The sequence below is a fragment of the Prionailurus bengalensis genome, chromosome F2, assembly GCF_016509475.1.
Source record: "Prionailurus bengalensis isolate Pbe53 chromosome F2, Fcat_Pben_1.1_paternal_pri, whole genome shotgun sequence".
Taxonomy (NCBI): domain Eukaryota; kingdom Metazoa; phylum Chordata; class Mammalia; order Carnivora; family Felidae; genus Prionailurus; species Prionailurus bengalensis.
In genome coordinates this window covers 73,830,289-73,847,975 of record NC_057353.1, presented here as the reverse complement: position 1 = coordinate 73,847,975, position 17,687 = coordinate 73,830,289, and the positions used below count along the sequence as shown (strand labels likewise).

General features: G+C 48.8%; 1 protein-coding gene across 1 annotated transcript in view; it reads left to right on the top strand.

The window, feature by feature from the left end:
* Positions 1 to 254: 254 nt before the first annotated feature.
* Positions 255 to 17,687, top strand: part of HHLA1 (HERV-H LTR-associating 1) — a 34,228-nt gene continuing 16,795 nt past the window's right edge. The window contains exons 1-10 of the mRNA XM_043602248.1: positions 255 to 333; positions 1,363 to 1,422; positions 4,640 to 4,699; positions 5,536 to 5,616; positions 6,603 to 6,686; positions 6,789 to 6,872; positions 12,527 to 12,610; positions 13,932 to 13,988; positions 14,093 to 14,185; positions 16,689 to 16,925. Of these exons, the coding sequence (XP_043458183.1) occupies positions 255 to 333; positions 1,363 to 1,422; positions 4,640 to 4,699; positions 5,536 to 5,616; positions 6,603 to 6,686; positions 6,789 to 6,872; positions 12,527 to 12,610; positions 13,932 to 13,988; positions 14,093 to 14,185; positions 16,689 to 16,925 (919 nt within the window). The remainder of the gene's footprint in view (positions 334 to 1,362; positions 1,423 to 4,639; positions 4,700 to 5,535; positions 5,617 to 6,602; positions 6,687 to 6,788; positions 6,873 to 12,526; positions 12,611 to 13,931; positions 13,989 to 14,092; positions 14,186 to 16,688; positions 16,926 to 17,687) is intronic.

The window sequence follows — 17,687 nt, the reverse complement described above, 5'->3', positions numbered from 1 at the left end:
GAGCAGAGCTCGTCACCAACGGGCAGCGAGTATTGATATAGACAAGAAATCGATTTCTGTTGCCCCATTCAACCCGATGAGGTTATGGAGTTCATCTGTTACCGCAGCATAACCTAACCTAATCCGAACTATTCAGAGCCTTCTGCGGGTTGTTTCTGATGACTGCCCAGGCGGTTTTCTCAAGGATATTCTGCATCAGTGTGCTTAGTAACCCAACCTGTTTCCTCCAGGGGCCTGCTCGCCTGCTTCCAGACATGCCGGGCTTCCCGGGACCCGGTCCTCCGGTGAGGCTGTGCGTGGGCCTCACGTGCATTCTGTCCCTTTGGAACACAGGTGGGTCCGGTCTGAGTTCAAGAAGTGCCTGTTCTATATGCCAAGTCTGGGTTTTCACTGGGCTTTGGAGAATGGCGGCAGCTAACATGTCCGGCCAGAATCCTAAATGAGTCCCATCGAAACGGCGATGATGAATTCCCCATGTCTGGTTTTGCCCTCTGACTTCCTGCACCAGAGTCTCCGTTGCGCAACAGCATTATCTCCCCCGCCACTGTTACGCCTCTTGTCCAAACCACTGTCCTCTCTTTCCTGGACCATGAAGGGAGCTTTCTAAACCAGCCCCTGCTTCTCCTCCTGTCTCGCCATGACCTGTTCTCCACTCACCAGCCTGGGCGATCTTTTCACAACTCTCGGCAAGTCACCTCCCAGGCCCCTCCCTCATTTCACCTGCCCCAAGTTATTCAGTGACTTCCTACTTCTCTCTGGAGCGTACCCCGAGTCCTTCGCATAGTCTACACGACCCTGCCCACCTTGCCATCCCCGGTTCCTACGATGCCCACCGTGTCCCCTGGCACACACACTGTCATCTACACTCTGCCGACCCCCCCAGCCAGTTACATTCTACTCAAATACTATTCACCCTTCAGCCGCACATCACCTGCCAGGGAGGGCTTTCAGACCACTGAGATGAATCGGGCTCCCTGTTACACACCCTCACGGCCCTTTCAAAGTATTCCGCGTCATTCGTCGTAATATCTTTGAGTCTTCTTCTCCTTCACGTCGGCCTTCCCCACTAGACTATAAGCGCCACAGGGATGGAGTCTGCACTCGCTTGTTCATCATGGTATCCCCGGCACCCAACACACGCGAAGCTTATTAAAGTCCAGCTGCTACGTAACATGGTCACAGTCGATCAATAAATACGCAGTGACTGAACTGAAAGAGCCAACTACACGTGGCATGTTAAGCAAGGCACTTCGCCGTTTCCGATCACAGTCTTCTCGTCTTTAAGATGAGCGTTTTGGATCCAATTCTTTCTCGTGTCAAGCCTGGGTTATGGTTTCTCTGATGAGCGCTCTTTTATTTTAGTGTCTGCTGTGAAAGGAGAAGCCAAGAAGGAAAAGGTGATGACCCTCCTTCCTCCAACAGGTAAACGGGCGGGTGTGCCTGCCCCGCTCATTCTCAAACTGCTTGGCTTCTCCGAGCCTCACTGTTCCTATCTGTAAGATGGGGCTTGCGTCTGCAGCTTAAGCGTTAACTGTCATAGTAAGAGTTCCTGGCAGTTGTGCTTGCTTTATGGCTCGTGGGACACCTGGATTCCCGTGATCTTATTAAATCCACAAAGATCACCTCGCTCGATCAGCAATGGACGATTTCGCAATGGGAGGCATTGTCATGGGCTATCCCCATCTTTGCAATAAATTCCTCTTTCCTTGCCTCTTCTTTTTCTTTTTGGTGGTGCAAAATCTCTCTGCAGCACGACCGTGGCTGCATTGCAACATAAGGAGCACACAGGAGGCAGGGGCCTGGCTGCCTTTTCCAATCTGTTGGCAAACAAGCAAGATAATGGGGGTGGGGGTGCACAGCGGGGGAATTACTCTTTATTTTTTAAATTTTGATTTATTTACTTTTTTTAATGAGAGAGAGAGACAGAGAGAGACAGAGCATGAGTGAGGGAGGGGCAGAGAGAGGGAGACACAGAATCTGAAACGGGCTCCAGGCTCCAAGCTGTCAGCACAGAACCTGACACGGGACTCGAACTCACAGACCGCGAGATCACGAGCTGAGCCGAAGTCGGATGCTTAACCGACTGAGCCAACCAGACACCCCTATTTATTCGTTTATTTTGAGAGAACGAGAGAGAGAGAGAGCTGAAGCAGGGGAAGGGCAGAGAGAGAGGGAGAGAAAGAATCCCAAGGAGGTTCCTCCTTGTCAACGCAGAGCCCGATGCGCGGCTCAAACTAAGGCACGAACCGTGGGATCATGACCGGAGCCAAAACCAAGAGCCAGACTCTTACTTAACCAACTGAGCCACCCAGACACCCCGTAATTTTACTTAGTTTTAATTAGTGCATTCGCGTGGTTCCAGATGCAAAAACGCAAAAGGAACAAAAGTGTACGAAGGGAAAGTGGTCCTCAGCCAAGCGCTTCCCTTCCCCAGAGGACACAAGTGGTACCGATCTCTTGTGCATACGCAGGGTAATTTTCGATAAACATTTTCCTTATTTGAGCCGTCAGTTTTCTCCTCTTTAAATGGGGACAATTTGTGCTCCGCAGGTAATCATAAAGGATGAACCGTGGTTAAACGAGTAAGCACGCAAAAGATATGAAAACTACCAACACTTTCTCGCTTACAGATAGCGCTAAGGTGGTCTTTTCATCCAAAAAGGGAACAGTCCCTTTCTGTTGTCTGTCTGGCCATTTATTTGAGAAATGCCTCTGTACGGCATCCTATTCAGAAATTTCTGCCTCAGGGGTGTTTCGTTCACGCGTCAAATACGGTTATCAGAATCCACCCACGGGTGTGCGATTACACAAAGGAATGATGGACATAATGTCTCCTTGGTGGAAGCAGTGGCGTTCAGGGAGGGTTCTCGGTTAGGAAAGTTTGCACGGGGCCGGCCAGCCTCACAGCCTGTAGCACCCCTGTGGCCTGGAGCTCCAATCCCTCACCGGCACGGAGGTCTCTCTGCCCTTCCCGGCCCGGTCACAGGCGAGGTCGGCGGCTGCCACGATTGTCACTGGGGCGGCTTCCTGTAGACTCTTCAGGTGGAGTGCCCTTCAGAGCGCCAGACGGGAGAGCAGGCCGTGTGCCAGCTCTTCACCTGCTTGATCACAAATGTCTGTCTCAGAGTTCCTACTGTCGTCGCGTCACCCACTCCCCCCAGTAACCGTGTGTACGGAAGGGGACCCGTGGACCCCACCTGCCTCTGACCTCAATGCTCCAGTAGTTAACCAGGAAGCTTGGAGTCCTTGAAAAGCCAGGGAACATCCCAAAGCATTCGTCCACAGATGAGCGGATAAAGAAAATGCGGTATGTCCATTCAGTGAAATATCATGCAGCCTTAAAAAGGAAGATAATCTTGCCATACACATGATGGATGGTCCTGGAGGACGTTATGCTACGTGAAGCCAGTCACAGAAGGACAAATACTACATGATGCCTCTTCTTCTAGGAGGTATCTAAAATCGTCATTCCTACACGCAGAGAGTAGAAAGGGGGTCGCCAGAGGCAAAGGGAAGGAGGAAACAGGGCCACTGGCCAGGTACGGGGTATAACTACATACATCACGTCGCTTTCCTGGGCCTCAATTTCCCCATCCTTCAAAGGGAATGTCGGACAAGATACTTGCAAAGGATGTTACGAATTGTGCACGGCTGCTTTTCCATAATCCTGTTTCGTTCATGAGAACTTTTATTTCAGTGTCTGGAAACAAAGACATTCAAAAGGAAAAAGAGGCAGCCATCCTCGGCACGACGGGTAACTAAGCCAGCCTTGAATCCTGACTTGCTCTGTAGCTCTGGAACTTGGTTTTCAGCCTGTCTGTGCCTTGGTTTTTCCATCTATAAAATGGGCATAAAGCACCCCCCTCCCCGGAATGTAACACGAAACATAATCATTCCGACAATAATAGAAACAAATGCGGTATGTTCATAATGCCACCTAACCCCAAACCACCGATCCTCCAGGTCACGGCTTTCCAGCCACTTCCACAGGGAGGCCCTCTTGAGAGTGCCCCCTAGACCAGGCCGGGCGTCTTGAGGGAGGAGCTCGTGGCATCCTGCCGGGCCCCGTCTGCTGCCCCTCACGTGTGATTACCCTCCTCCTGCCCGGGGCACAGACAGCAAACCCCACAGAGTCGGAGACCTGTCTCTCTCTCTCTCTCTCAACTCCTAGTATGATTGCATGGCCCTCAGTGAGTGTTTGTTGAATGAATAAAGAATGAACGTACACTTAGGCATTTCAAGATTTCCTGTGACGTTTTCTTCTCTAGCACGAACTTCACCGAGCGGGCCAGTGGCCTGCTCTCATGACAAGGCCACTTGTCTGCAGCTCTTAGGAAGCAGGTTCTGGGCTCTCTTGTTTAGGCAAGCTTCTTCTCCACTCTGAGCCTCCAAGGGCTCAGATCCTGATCCATAAAGGGGTGAGGTAGATTAGGCCCCTTGCCTGGGGATCACCTGCCTGTTTGTTAAAATGTGAATTTCTAGGCCAAGGTCGGCCTAAGGAGACTTGAGTATTGGGGGGGAGGAGTCTGCCTTCTCACACGGCAGGTGATTCCACCCTTCTCTAAGCCCAAGGCCCCTGCGCCGAGGCCCCTAAGTCTCTTCCAGCGACGTGTCTCCCCTGAAGTCTTTCTCTCCCCAGTGTCTGGCCTTGGAGGAGAAGAGAGGAAGGAAAAGGGGGTGGCTTTTCTCGACACCACAGGTGAGTCCCTTCCTCCCTTCGGGGCTCCGTGGGCCCCCTCCCAGCCCCCTCTTCTCCAGACCCCCACTCATAATCCCCACAGCCTCAGTCTTCAGATTGCGTGATCCACACAATTATCCAAGCATTAAGCACTGAGAACCACCTCGTTAGTGAAAATATAAAGAGGCGCATTAACCACTCTTTCCGCCTCGTCTACTGCTATCCCGAATCTTCAGGAAAGAGCCTGCGAGGGGCGGGTCTTAACCTGGCAAGGTCTCTGCACTCAGCTGCACACTCCCAATATCTGGGGGAGTGACCCACTGGTTGATTGATTTGGGTGCGGATGTCTGGGCCGCATCCCAGACCTGTTAGATCCGGATCTCTGAAGAGGGAGTCCGAGCATCAGAATAGCAGAATCAAAAAAATAAATAAATAAACTAAATGTTTTTCTCCGAGTGATGCCAGGTGCCCAGCCAGGGCATCGTCTGTTCGACCACGTAGTCAGTTCCAAACGCAGTGGGGTTGAGAAACCTTGCCGTTTCCGTGGGCTTCCCATCACGCGTGGGCATCCGCCACCGATCTCTACTGTCCCCAAATGCAGAGATAAATTATTCACAAAGGGAGCGCTCCCGTCCTTCACGGGGACTTGTCTTCTCTAACTTGTCATGATGTATGCCGCTGGCTGTCACCTCCTGAGGACGAGAACCGCCTTTTATCTCCGGACTCCGTGTGCCCGGCAGTGGGGATGAGTTCCGGAAACGTCCAAAGAGGAGGCACAGGTGCCTGAATGTCGGCATCGGGGAACTTCTGTTGTCGAAAAAAGCCTGCTGGTGACAGTATCTGCAAATCTCTTCTAGAACTGCCCGCAAGGTCAGTCGATCTGTCCGCGCTGAACCTGACAGAGCTCGTGAACGGGATGCTGAGCAGAGCTTTAAAAGGTGACCTTCGTCGGGGCCCCCGGGTGGCTCTGTGGGTTGAGCATCTGACTCTTGATTTCGGCGCAGGTCATGACCTCACGGTGCGTGATTTCGAGTCCCGCATCAGGCTCCAGGCTGGCAGGTGGATCCTACTTGGGATTCTCTCTCCCTCTCTCTCTGTCCCTCCCCCACTTGCACCCTCTCTTTCTCTCTCTCTCTCTCTCAAAATAAACAAACATTCAAAAAAAAGTTTTTTAAGGATAACCTTTTTTAAAAACCCAGTCCAGGCACACGTTGGTCTTGCGCCCACTTCCCTTCTGGAGGGTCTGCAGTCTGGGCAAGACAAGTCACATCTCTGCATGCCGGCTCCTCCCTGCTCAGATGGAAGGCGTGGTGTCCTCCCGGACCCCTGATGAGATTGAAAACATCCACATGAAGTAGGAGGCTGGCCAACATCTTGAGAGCGAGCTGCACCCCAGACATGGCACCCGGACAGACATTTCTAATCACACCTGCCCTGCGAGAGAGCCACCAGGGCTTAGGGACAGATCGGAAACACAGCCAAGGGACAGGTCCTTCTGCAATTTGGGTTTTGCTTATATTCAATTTTGCGCATTAACTTCCATTTTTGTTCCTTTATTGTATATTTTTGTCATTTATTTTTATTTGCTCACCATCCTTTTTTTAAAAATTTTTTAATGTGTATTTTATTTTTGAGAGAGAGAGAGAGAAAGAGAGAGTGTGAGCGGGGGGGGGGGGGGGGGGGGGGGCAGAGAGGGAGACGCAGAATCCGAAGCAGGCTCCAGGCTCCGAGCTGTCAGCCCAGAGCTCAACGCGGGGCTTGAACTCACAGACCGAGAGATCATGGCCTGAGCCGAAGTCAGACGCTTCACCGACTGAGCCACCCAGGCGCCCCTCATCATCTTTTTAATTTCTCTTATCTGTTTACTAATTGGTAGTATTCTTATTGTCAGTAGGCATTTGACTTCTTTATCTATCTCTGGCAGATACGAAGAAGTTCTTCTCCCTGCTAAGCATCACCTCCTACAGTTCCGTGGCCTTCCACAAGTTTTCCGTGGCCATTTACAACAGTAAGTGCCCTCGGCTCTGCTGGGCGGAGGTGATGGTGAGCGACGGGCCGGCAGGGCCAGGTTCTGTCTCAGGATTGCCGTGTGGATCGTGTCTCTTCACAGTTTCTAACCTGAAGGCTGTGGACCCGGCCAGGTTCCCCACCCGGTACTGTTACTGTCTGAACAACCGGACCAATGACTTATCAGGTGGGTGGAGCCACTCCCCCCGCCCCCCCAGGCTTGCAGCTTTCCTGATGTCGCTTGTGCCCTTTCAGATGAGTTTGAATTAGCTTCCTTTCTCCCTGGAGTGAAATAAGACAGTAATATCTATTATGCTTAAACGTGTGCACATTTCACTGTCACAGAAAGTGCTTTCCTTGGTTTTTATCTTAGAGAAATAGGTATGTCTGAACAAACGGGCAAGAACAAAATGTTCATGCTGCGTTGTTTTAAGAGAAAAAGTGGAGAACAACATACCTACGTATCATTAATAGAAATGGTTAGTTGCGTGTATAAACTTTGGAAAACAGCCACAGGCATTGCATAAATGAATGGGTGTGGCCAGATCTGGCCCATGTATGGAAACATTTCCATGATATTTTTTTTCTTTTTTTTTTAAGTTTTCTTTCTTTCTTTCTTTTGAGAGAGAGAGAGTGTGTGTGTAGGGGAGGGGCAGAGAGAGAGGGACAGAGAGAATCCCAAGCAGGCTCTGCACTGTCAGCACAGAGCCTGATGCAGGGCTCGAACCCACAAACTCTGAGATCTTGACCTGAGCCCAAATCAAGAGTCGGGCAGTTAACCGACTGAGCCACCCAGGCGCGCCTCCGTGACATTTTTAATTAGAAAAAGAGAGTTACAAAATAATGCATAGAATACACGGTCATTGGTGAAGAGACACATACCTGGATGCCAGGTAAGCGGTTACCCCACGAAAGAAGATTGTGTTGCGTGTTTTGCAGCAGAAGAGAGTTGATTAAGGGGGCTTGGATTCATCTGGTCTTTTTTTTTTTTTCAATGCGAGTATATTCATGTTTTACTTTTATAATTGAAATGTAAAACTATTCGATGCTCCTTCTGTTTAGAGAATCCTGCAAGGTGAAACTGAGAATTACTCTCTCAATGCTCATTCGCCCATCTAGTGATTCTTTACTGGGCGCATGTTGTTAGCCAGACCCTCTTCTGGGTGTGAGGGCCCCCACTGAGCAAAGCGGGTGCACACCCCCTGCTCTCATGAACTTGGGCTCTATAAGAAGGGACAGAGAGTCAATGGATACACCAAAAACCGTGAGAACAATAAAGCAGGGGACAGGTGAGGAGGGAAGTGGTAATGGGCTCATCTGCGGTGTGTAGCGTGGTCAGAAAAGTCCTTGCTAAGGAGGCAGGAAGTGGAGAGACAACCCTGTGGTATCCGGGGACTGAGAGTTCCAGGCAAAAGCCCAGACAGCGGGGTGAGGACTGGAGAGGCCAGCATGGCTGGAGCAGGCAAGCCAGCGCCGACAGTCATGGGAAATGGGCTCAAGGTTGTGGGGGCAAAGCAGGGAGGGTATCGGGGATCAAGTAGAAGTTTATAGTCCACTGCGAGGATTTGGATTCTCACCCTGAATAAGAAGGAAGCCAATGTGGGGGCGCCTGGGTGGCTCAGCTGGGCAGGCGGCTGACTCTTGATTCGGCTCAGGTCATGATCCCACAGTTCGTGAGGTCGAGCCCCACATCCGGCTCTTCGCCCACAGTGTGGAGCCTGCTTGGGATTCTCTCTCTCCCTCTCTCTCTCTCTCTCTCTCTGCCTTCCTCCTCCCCCAAATAAATAAATAAACTTCAAAAAAAAAAAAAAAAGAAGGAAGCCAATGTGATTGTCCACACAGAAGAGTGATATGATCTAACTTATATTTTTAAAAGGATCTCTTTGGTTGATTAAAAAAAGAGACTGTAGGGGAGTGCCTGGGTGGCTCAGTCAGTTAAACGTCTGACTTCAGCTCAGGTCACGATCTGTGGTCCGTGAGCTCGAGTCCCGCATCAGGCTCTGCTCTGACAGCTCGGAGCCTGGAGCCAGTGCCCCTGCCAGGAAAGAGTTTCTACTTTTACCTGGCGAGCCAAAGCATATTTCCCTAAACCTGAAATGATGATTTGAAAAGAATTGATCCCTGGAACCTCACCACTGATAAAATAGCATATGGCTCCTCCTGTAAGCCACAGAGATTTTTACAAGGTTTACGACCGACACATTACGATGTGCTCTGATGTCCACTCCCCCCAGACCGCTGCCACGAGAGGCTGGGCACAGGCTGGCATCTTGTCACTGCTCAGTATCTGTAGGGACGATGGATTTGTGGATAATCTTCAGACCCGGATTGTTTTCTCTTGAATATCCTCAACTCTGACTTAAGGCCCTCCTGTAAGGATGTGTTTGCTGCATATTTGTTTTATTTCTCTAAATGAAAACAGCTTAAATTTTCTTGATTTGGAAAACAATCTATTGGGGCACCTGGGTGGCTCAGTCGGTTGAGGGTCCAACTCTTGATTTTGGCTCAGGTCATGATCCCAGGGTCGTGGGATCGAGCCCCCTGTCAGGTCCCATGCTGAGCATGGAGTCTGCTTAAGCCTCTCTCTCTCTCTCTCTCTCTCTTTCTCTTTCTCTCTCCCCCTCTCTCTCTCTCTCTCTTCCCTCTGCCTCTCTCCCTCACTCATGCTTTCTGTCTCTTAAATGAAAAAAATTTTTGAAGAAAATAATGTATTATGAAGTCAAAATGTCAGATGGCAGGGACAGTATAATCAAAAAAATCAGAGGGGTGCCTGGGTGGCTCGGTTAAGCAGCTCACTCTTGATTTCGGCTCAGGTCATCTCACGGTTCATGGGTTCAAGCCCTGCGCTGGGCTCTGTGCTGACAGCTCAGAGCCTGGAGCCTGCTTCGGATTCTGTGTCTCCCTCTCTCTCTGCCCCTTCCCTGCTTGTGCTCTTTCTCTTTCTCTCAAAAATAAATGAAAACACTCAATTTTTTTTTTAATCAGAAACACCTGATGTCCCAACATCCATAGGTAATCCCATTACCCAAGGTGGTCTAAACCACCTCTCTAACCTGCCTGCCTAAGCCATCTGTCAGCCAGTTATCTAGCCTACCTGCCTGCCATCCCACTTACACCATCCATCTACCCATCCAACTTTGCATTCTGTGTATTATTTAGAATATAAGCCAGGCTAGTATGACAAATGACCCCAAAACAAGGTGGCTTACAGAGGGTAGAAGGTAATAGCTTTTGTGTGTGGCCATCTGGGTAAATATACCAGGGCTGCTCTGATGGTATGATGGTGTAGGGGGCCCAGGGTCCTTCTAGCTTGTTGCCCTGCCTCCCATGATGCATTGCCCTTGTTCCCATAGTCCAGGATGGTTTGCCACCGCATCCACATCCCAGCAACAAGGAAGAGGAAGAAAGGAACTGAAGACATGCCCACCCACTATAGAAACTCACAGTCTGGAAACCTTCCACATGCTTCTTCCCACATTCAGTTGCCCAGAATTTAGCCCTATGGCCACACCCCCCGGCAAACAGGCTCAAAAATGTCGTTTTTAAGCTACGTTAAACCCGGTTGTGCCCAACTGAAATTTCGTGTTCTCTTGCTAAAGGAAGGTGGGAGAATGGATATTGAGAGAAAACCTTCCATATCTACCATGTTTTCTATGTAGCATTATAATCTGCCTTTAAGCCAATCAGTATGTCTTAAAAACCGTTCTATTCCAATGAATATACATATGCCACATCCTTCGTATGAATTCATAGCATTGGTTGCAAGAATGTACCATAAGGGACTTAATTTGTCTCTTCTTGATAGAAAGTTTATCCCCCCATGTTTGTACGATTATCAACAACGCTGTACCTGTGTACGATCGCTTGAGTACATGCCCAGTTATGTTGGAGGATATTGTCCTTGACAGGGAAACAATTTTGCAGTGATTCAAATTGCTAAAATGTTCTCTAGACACCTTGCATGAGTTTAGACCCCTGCCAATCACGTTTGAAAGCACGTGTTTTTCCCCCACCCTTGCCGACATGAAGGACTAAGTCACATTCTTAAATCATTACCAATTGGATAGGCAAAAGGTTGTTTCCTCTATTTTCTGTTTATATGTGAAAGTAGTCAGAAATCACTCATCTGGAGGCATGGCTACTAAGTTAGATGATTCAGATTTTCATCAAAACAAAGAATATTGGTGAGGTAATGATAGCTGATTTTCTTCCAAGCCTAATAAGGGGATTGTAAACAGCCATTCTGAAGGGAGAGTTCGTGCAGTGTGTTGAGTAAGGGATTGCTCGAGCAGCGGTGGGAAAAGTGGGAAGAGTGGGCGCTTTGGCCCAACATAGACCTCAGTTCAAATTCAAGCTCCACCACATCCTCTGGCGCCTTGGGAAAGTTCCATGATCTCTCCGAAACTTGGGCAGCGCCTGGATTCCATCCTTGATGTCCTGCCTCTAGACCCCCGGTCTTAGCTTCTATGCAATGGTAGTAGCAGATTGCCGTCTACTGCTCTGCCTCTGAGTCTCTCTCCCCCACGAATCTCAGCTTCAGGCGGGCAGAGATGGGGTCTCACACAATGCTTCAGTCCCGAGCAGGTGTCTGACACCCTGCAAACAGTCAATAAATATTCATGGTATAACTGAATTAATAAAAAAAGACATTTAAGAAGTAGGAAGGAAATGGATGGAAGGAGTCATGAAATGCCACCCTTCCTCACTTTCCATAACGTGACCAAGGACAGGCTGGTCTAAAGAGACACGGGAAGGAGGAGTTCTTCTGCATGGCCACGTGTCCACATCTGCATCTGTGTACGACCGCCTGTCCCCTCTGGGAGACTGAGCATGTGACTGTGCAGGTGTGGTAAGATCACACGATGGTTCTGGTTCCCTTAGAGGAATGTCCGCCTCCTCTTGGCCTCGTGCGCGGCACATTCCATTGGTTGTCATGTGACATTTTCCTGCCGCTCCGGGTTCTGCATTTTCAGTCCTCTGTGTTCTATATTTTCAAGTCACCTTGCCCCCCCACTGAAGCTCATAATCCCGTTGAGTAAAAGAAGTGTTTTCCAAAGCATGACAGGAAATTATCCAGATGACACCAGAAGCTTCCCCCTTACTGTTTAGGGCTCCTAAAATTCATGGCCCTTCTGGAAGCCACACGTGCACTGGATCCTGGAAAACCACAAGCGAACAGTAGAGGAAGTCACAGCGCTTTGCCTGCACATGTATCGGGAGCTTTCATTGGTCAATGGCACCCACTGCGTCAAGCAATGGCCCTGTTCAAATCCTGCTCAGAGAGAAAGTTCACAAAGATTTGGAGCCTGAAATGTGACATTCTCCCAACCTCCTCCCTCAGCATTCTTCACAAGTGGGCACAGGAGCAGAAGTCCCCGGTTCTATTTTGTATAGGCTTCCCGTCTCTTTATAGCCCACCATTAACGTTTACCTCACTTTTTGAAAATCCAAAATTATGTAAATTCCTGTTGCCTGACTGTGGGGTCGCTTCCTGTCTGATAGATTTGGTATACTAAAGCAATTTGATGAGATAATAGGGGACCACAAATGAGAACAACCGTTATTCAGTAATGCGGCTTTTCCGCAGACGTTTGGTGTTGGCATAGAGGGATTCGGAGGGAGAGGGCAGTGGGAGGGGAAATGATGGTGGATCCAGAAGTTTTCTCCTGGAATTGAGACATCTTTATAATTAGTAATATTTCTCTGCATGATCGTTAACATCCCTCAACAAACGGAGCGAAATCAAACTCGTAACATTTACTCTGAAAAGTCCAAACACACTACACTTTTCCGCCCAAGTCTCCGGATCGGAACTGTAAACCTCCTCGATCCTTCTTGCAGATTTCACGGCCCTGCTGGTGGACGTCGTTGGAAATTCTACCAGCTACCTCACGGAGATTTTCAAGTCAACCTCAATCCTCTCAGGTGTGTTCATCTTGAAAACGCTTGAAAAATTGGAGATTCGGCGAATTGGCGTCCATCAAGGGTATATCAAAGTTGGTAGACTCCCCACCCCAAGCCCTGGCCCAGGCCGGGCTGCCCGGAACCTCTGTGTGCATTTTATTTAGACAGTGTGGCCCAGTTGCAACCACTAGTATTTGAAGACTCCATCTTTCAGTCAGAGCTATTCCTGGTCTCGAAGACCTTGGAGGAAGAGTCCGAGGCTCAAAGTTAGGGGAATCCAGGCAGACTCAAGAAAACAGCTTCTACTGGATAGCTATACTCCCATTTCAAAGATGAGAAAACGGGGATTTAGAGAGGTTGCCTGTTTTGCTCAAGGTTGGTTCAGAATGTAGAATTCGATCTATATGCAGCCTAAGCCCATGTCCGGCATACAGCTGAGAAGGATCTGCCTCTTTCACAAGATGGCCTCATATAACCCCCAGGCAATTCACATTCCCCCAGGGACCCACTGTGCAAAGCACATTTCTAGTCAATTGCCCGCACATGGACTCATCAGAAGGCTGGTGTGCTGCACCATGCAGCAATTACTGTGTTAGAAACAGTGGGGAGCCAGAAAGAGAAATAATAGATATCATTAGCCACTAAGGACTCTTCCAGGGCTTTCCACGTTTTCCCTCATTGGATCCTAACTACAACCTTGTGGAATAACTACATGTTTATCCCCACTTTATGGGTAAGGAAACTATTGTGTATGAGGTCAAGTGTCTTGCCCAAGATTATTCTACGGAAATGGAATTCTAACCCAGGCAATCTGGCTCTCTAAAGCCCATGCTCTTGCTTCCTATGCTAATGTATATAATAATGAGACCCCCATTACCAGCGATAATTATTATTATTATGACGATTTACCGAGCTTCTCCATCTGCCAGGCACCATACTTCGTACCCAAACTCACACAAAACCTTCCATCCCATGGAGATTGGGGGATTTGGAAAGCCCACAGAAGCGAGTGTGGAATTCAGATATTCACCATTTTAAAGATGGGTAAACTGAGTCCTAGAGAGGTCAAGCAGTTCTCTCATGGCCATAAAGCTGGTAAATGGCAGCGCTGATGTTGTAACACTGGTAGTTGAACCCGGAGGGTGTCCTTAACCATTATATTATAATGCACGCCCCCCCCAAAAAAAACCCCCAGAAAATCAGGGTTGCCTTAAAAGGAAGGAGTTATCCTTATTTTCCTATAACATCCTGAGCTAGGGATTTCCAGCTTAATTTTCATTTCAGCCAAAGACTCAAAGCTTCAGAACCATTGCTAAGCCTTGTGTACTCGTTTGTCTTCCAGTGAGTCAGACAAATGAATCCGACTGCACCTTCATCTGTATGATGACAGGAAAGTCAGGTGAACCAGCAGCCATTCTTTGACAAGCTCTCTGAGTTGAGACATAAGCCGAACCCTCCAGCAGGTGAACCCAAGATTTGATCCTGTGGGTGTGGTTTTTGTAGGACGGAACCTTTCTGACTTCTGGGAGGTGGCAGAGAAATCTCCTGTTATCAACTACACATTTACCAGCAGCATGCCTGGTGGTCCGGGTGAGTGTGAACCCCCCAGACTCCTACTGTCGTCTCCAGACCAGGGACGCAGCCGGCAGACTGAAGACTGAATTCTGCCCTCACGGGTTAGCTATACCGTGCTAAAATCAAAGGTTTTGGCCATTAAAGAAAAGTAATCTCTGGATTCTCTTACAAAAGAAGATCTGGTGACCAAGAAACAACGGGAGTTGAGTAGCCGCTGTCCCCATCCCTCCTATTAGAAGGGACACCTTTCTCCTTTTTTCCAGAGCCCTCGCTGCTCCCTATTACCTTGCTTTTTTTTTTTTTTTTTCATATTAACTACCTGGATTTTGTAGGTAATTGAATTTGTGACCTTGTTTAGACATTGTCACCCTATAATACTCAGCCGCTACCCAACTGTCCTCTACGCCTCTGAAAGCACCTAGCCATCTGCTGGCCTTTTCCCTGGCACCAGATGGCCTTTTTAGAGCCACCTTTAAGCCTTCTTTTGTCCCTACACTTAACTGGAACTTCTGGCTGAATGAAGTTTCTTGAATCTGGCTGGTCCTCCAAGATTATCGGCTGCTGCCATAATTATCTCAGTTCCAGTCCTTGCCATCTACCTTTGAATTAGAATAGCCTCTGAGCCAGTTTTCCTGGACCCAGCCTCTTATGTCTTTAAAATATCCCTTCATTGGGGCGCCTGGGTGGCTCAGTTGGTTGAGTGTCCGACTTCAGCTCAGGTCATGATCTTGTGGTCTGTGAGTTCGAGCCCTGCGTTGACTCTGTGCTGACAGCTCAGAGCCTAGAGCCTGCTTCGGATTCTGTGTCTCCCTCTCTCTCTGCCCCTCCCCTGCTCATGCTCTGTCTCTCTCTGTCTCCGAAATAAATAAACATAAAAAAAAATTAAAATACCCATTTACTGCCATAAGAGTGATAGTCTTGGAATACGATTAGGTTTTGTCTCCTCACTGCTCAGAACTAAGTCAAGATCAGAGGGTCCAAAGCCCTTAGCTTGGAGGATACATTTTTCTGGAATTATATTCAGCCTCATCTGCTCTCTTCCCTTGAATCTCCTGTTCAAACAACACTGAAATTCCTGCCTCTTCGTGCAGATGGCATCTACCTCCCATGCCTCTGCTGCCTTGTTCAGCCTGGAACTCTCTCCCCACTTTTCCATATTTCAACACCCAACTTATCTGTCAATCCCCAGCTCAGCTGCTGCCTCCCCCTTCCTAAAAATCTCCCAATCAAAATTTGTCTTCTATCTCTATGACTCTGCACCATGGCGCTTGTACGTCATTTGGACTCTGTGTTACGCCAGGTTGGATCACAGGTGACTTTCCATGTGTGTCTGCTCCCTGAGTGGTCATTGATGGCAGACACCGAATCTTTTTCAGCCCCACAATCTTCCTCCCCTCTCCCTTCCCCCTGGCATGTATCATGTACATAGTAGGTTCTTCACCAGGGTTTCTCGGCATGAAATGAAATTTACAGTAAATCTCCAGTTCCACTGGAGTTGGCTGCTGTGATTTGCATCTTGTAGCTTCATTTATTTATCTTAGTTATGCTGAGGAAGGAAGCTCATCTCTTGTGGAACGAGGCTGCTTGATAAGGGGATAAAATGGGCATTTGGTGGGTTCCCTTCTCCTACTTGATTCTGAGGACAGATCTGAGGATTGAGTGAATGTCACTTCTTTAGAGTCCTTCCACGACCTTCCCACCCCAGTCTCAACTGTGTGTCTTCTTTGTGTTCCTTTATAAAGTACAAATGCTTGGGAAGAGAGAACATATGTACAAGTGGACTCACATTTACAAGGTTGATGTGCCCAGTCACCTGGCTGAGTGATGGTTTGATTGGGAGTCCATGAGTCCATGAGTCCATGAGTCCAATTCACCTGGAAACAAGGACCGGGCCTCTGGTGCATGTGGGTATTACCGAGCCCAGAAGTAAGGCAGGAGAGAAGAAACAAGGCTGCAGGGCCACATCTTAACCATTGCACAGGATGTTCCGTACACAATGACCCGCCAAAGGGGCAAGCAGGGGCTGAAATCTCACCAGTGAGCAGGTCGGCCTTCGTCCACCCAGAAGGGACCCGATGGGCCAGTGGGGGCCTGTCATCCTAACGTGCCGTCCCCACCACTCAAGTCTTCCCAACTGGAGAGAGAAGGTAAAATTAACACTCGAGCCCCGTCCTCCATTTCTCCACGGAGCATCCAAGGAGGCCGGTAGATTTCCCCCTGAATTGAGCCTTCCTGCCATCTCTGTGAGAGCCTGTCTTTCAAGAAGCTTCCTCCTGGCACCATCTGATTCTGTTCACAGTGCTTCCTCACACAGTGTTTTTGGAAATTGATATTTTAGCTTACTTTGCCATTCAAAAAGAAACCCTCCTCTTTGGTGATATAGGGTACTGTTCCAAGTAAGGTTCGAAGCTCGGCATTCAGTACATTTGTTGTCCAATGACCTTTCAGGGGCTTGACGGTTCTGTGTCCAAAGTGTCAACCATATGAAAGCTTCCCTTGACTATCAATCTCCCTTCACGTACAGCTACCAAGGGCTCGTCTGTGACTTCAATGCCCACACCCACAAGCCAGCAAACACTACCAAGGACAAGCCCCCCACACGGAGCCCAGAGCACCAGAGCGTCCTCTCTGAGAACTGTTCCCTGGACAGAGACAACTCCTCTTGCAAAGGGAGAGCAGACCCAGAACCCAGGAAGCCTTCCTGAGCTTCACTCCAGGACCGCGGCCACGCGGGGCAGCGCCTCCCCAACCCCAGCCTTGGGTAAGAAGCTTTCTCTCCCTTTCCCCTCCTGTCCTGTTTCTCCCTCCTAGTCCCCCTAGGCTCACGTAAATAAATAAAGTCCTTCCTTTCTCCCTTCTCCAGAGACCTCTTTCTTTCTCAGCATCCCTTAAATAAGAGAACGACATGAGCCAGTATGGATTCCATACAGACAAGCCAAAGCGGCAAATATCATTGGCATAACATCCTGCTAACCCTCACGTGTATGGCTTTTATTCTGAAATAGTTTAAGACTCACAAGACGTTGCAAAAATAGTACAGAAGTCTCCCTGATCCCTCTCACCCAGCATCCCCCAATAAGCATATCAGTAAGAATATCTGACACAAGTGGAGCACATTGAAGGATAAGGTATTTTTATTTTGGCAAAGCACTTAGCAATATCTCTCCTGAAATGAGCACTAAATGGTGGACTTTTATGGCAGCGTTAGGCTGATTTAAAACTGGTTGGATAATGATGCCAAGACTATGTTAACAACATGATGCCAGCATGGAAATCTGCCACGGACGGCGTGTCAGGGGTTCCTCCTTCCCCACCACCTCTGTGGACACCATCACTGGTGTCGCTGAAGATGAAAAGCCATGCTTGTGCTATTTGGAAATAAGATACAACTGAGATAACTCTTTCGTTAAAAGCCAATAGTGCCTCAGTGAGTTCCGACAAGGGACCGGAGTCATAGGATTCATTCATTCATTCATTCATTCTCCCACCCACTCATCAAGACGTGTATTTACTACCAGACTCC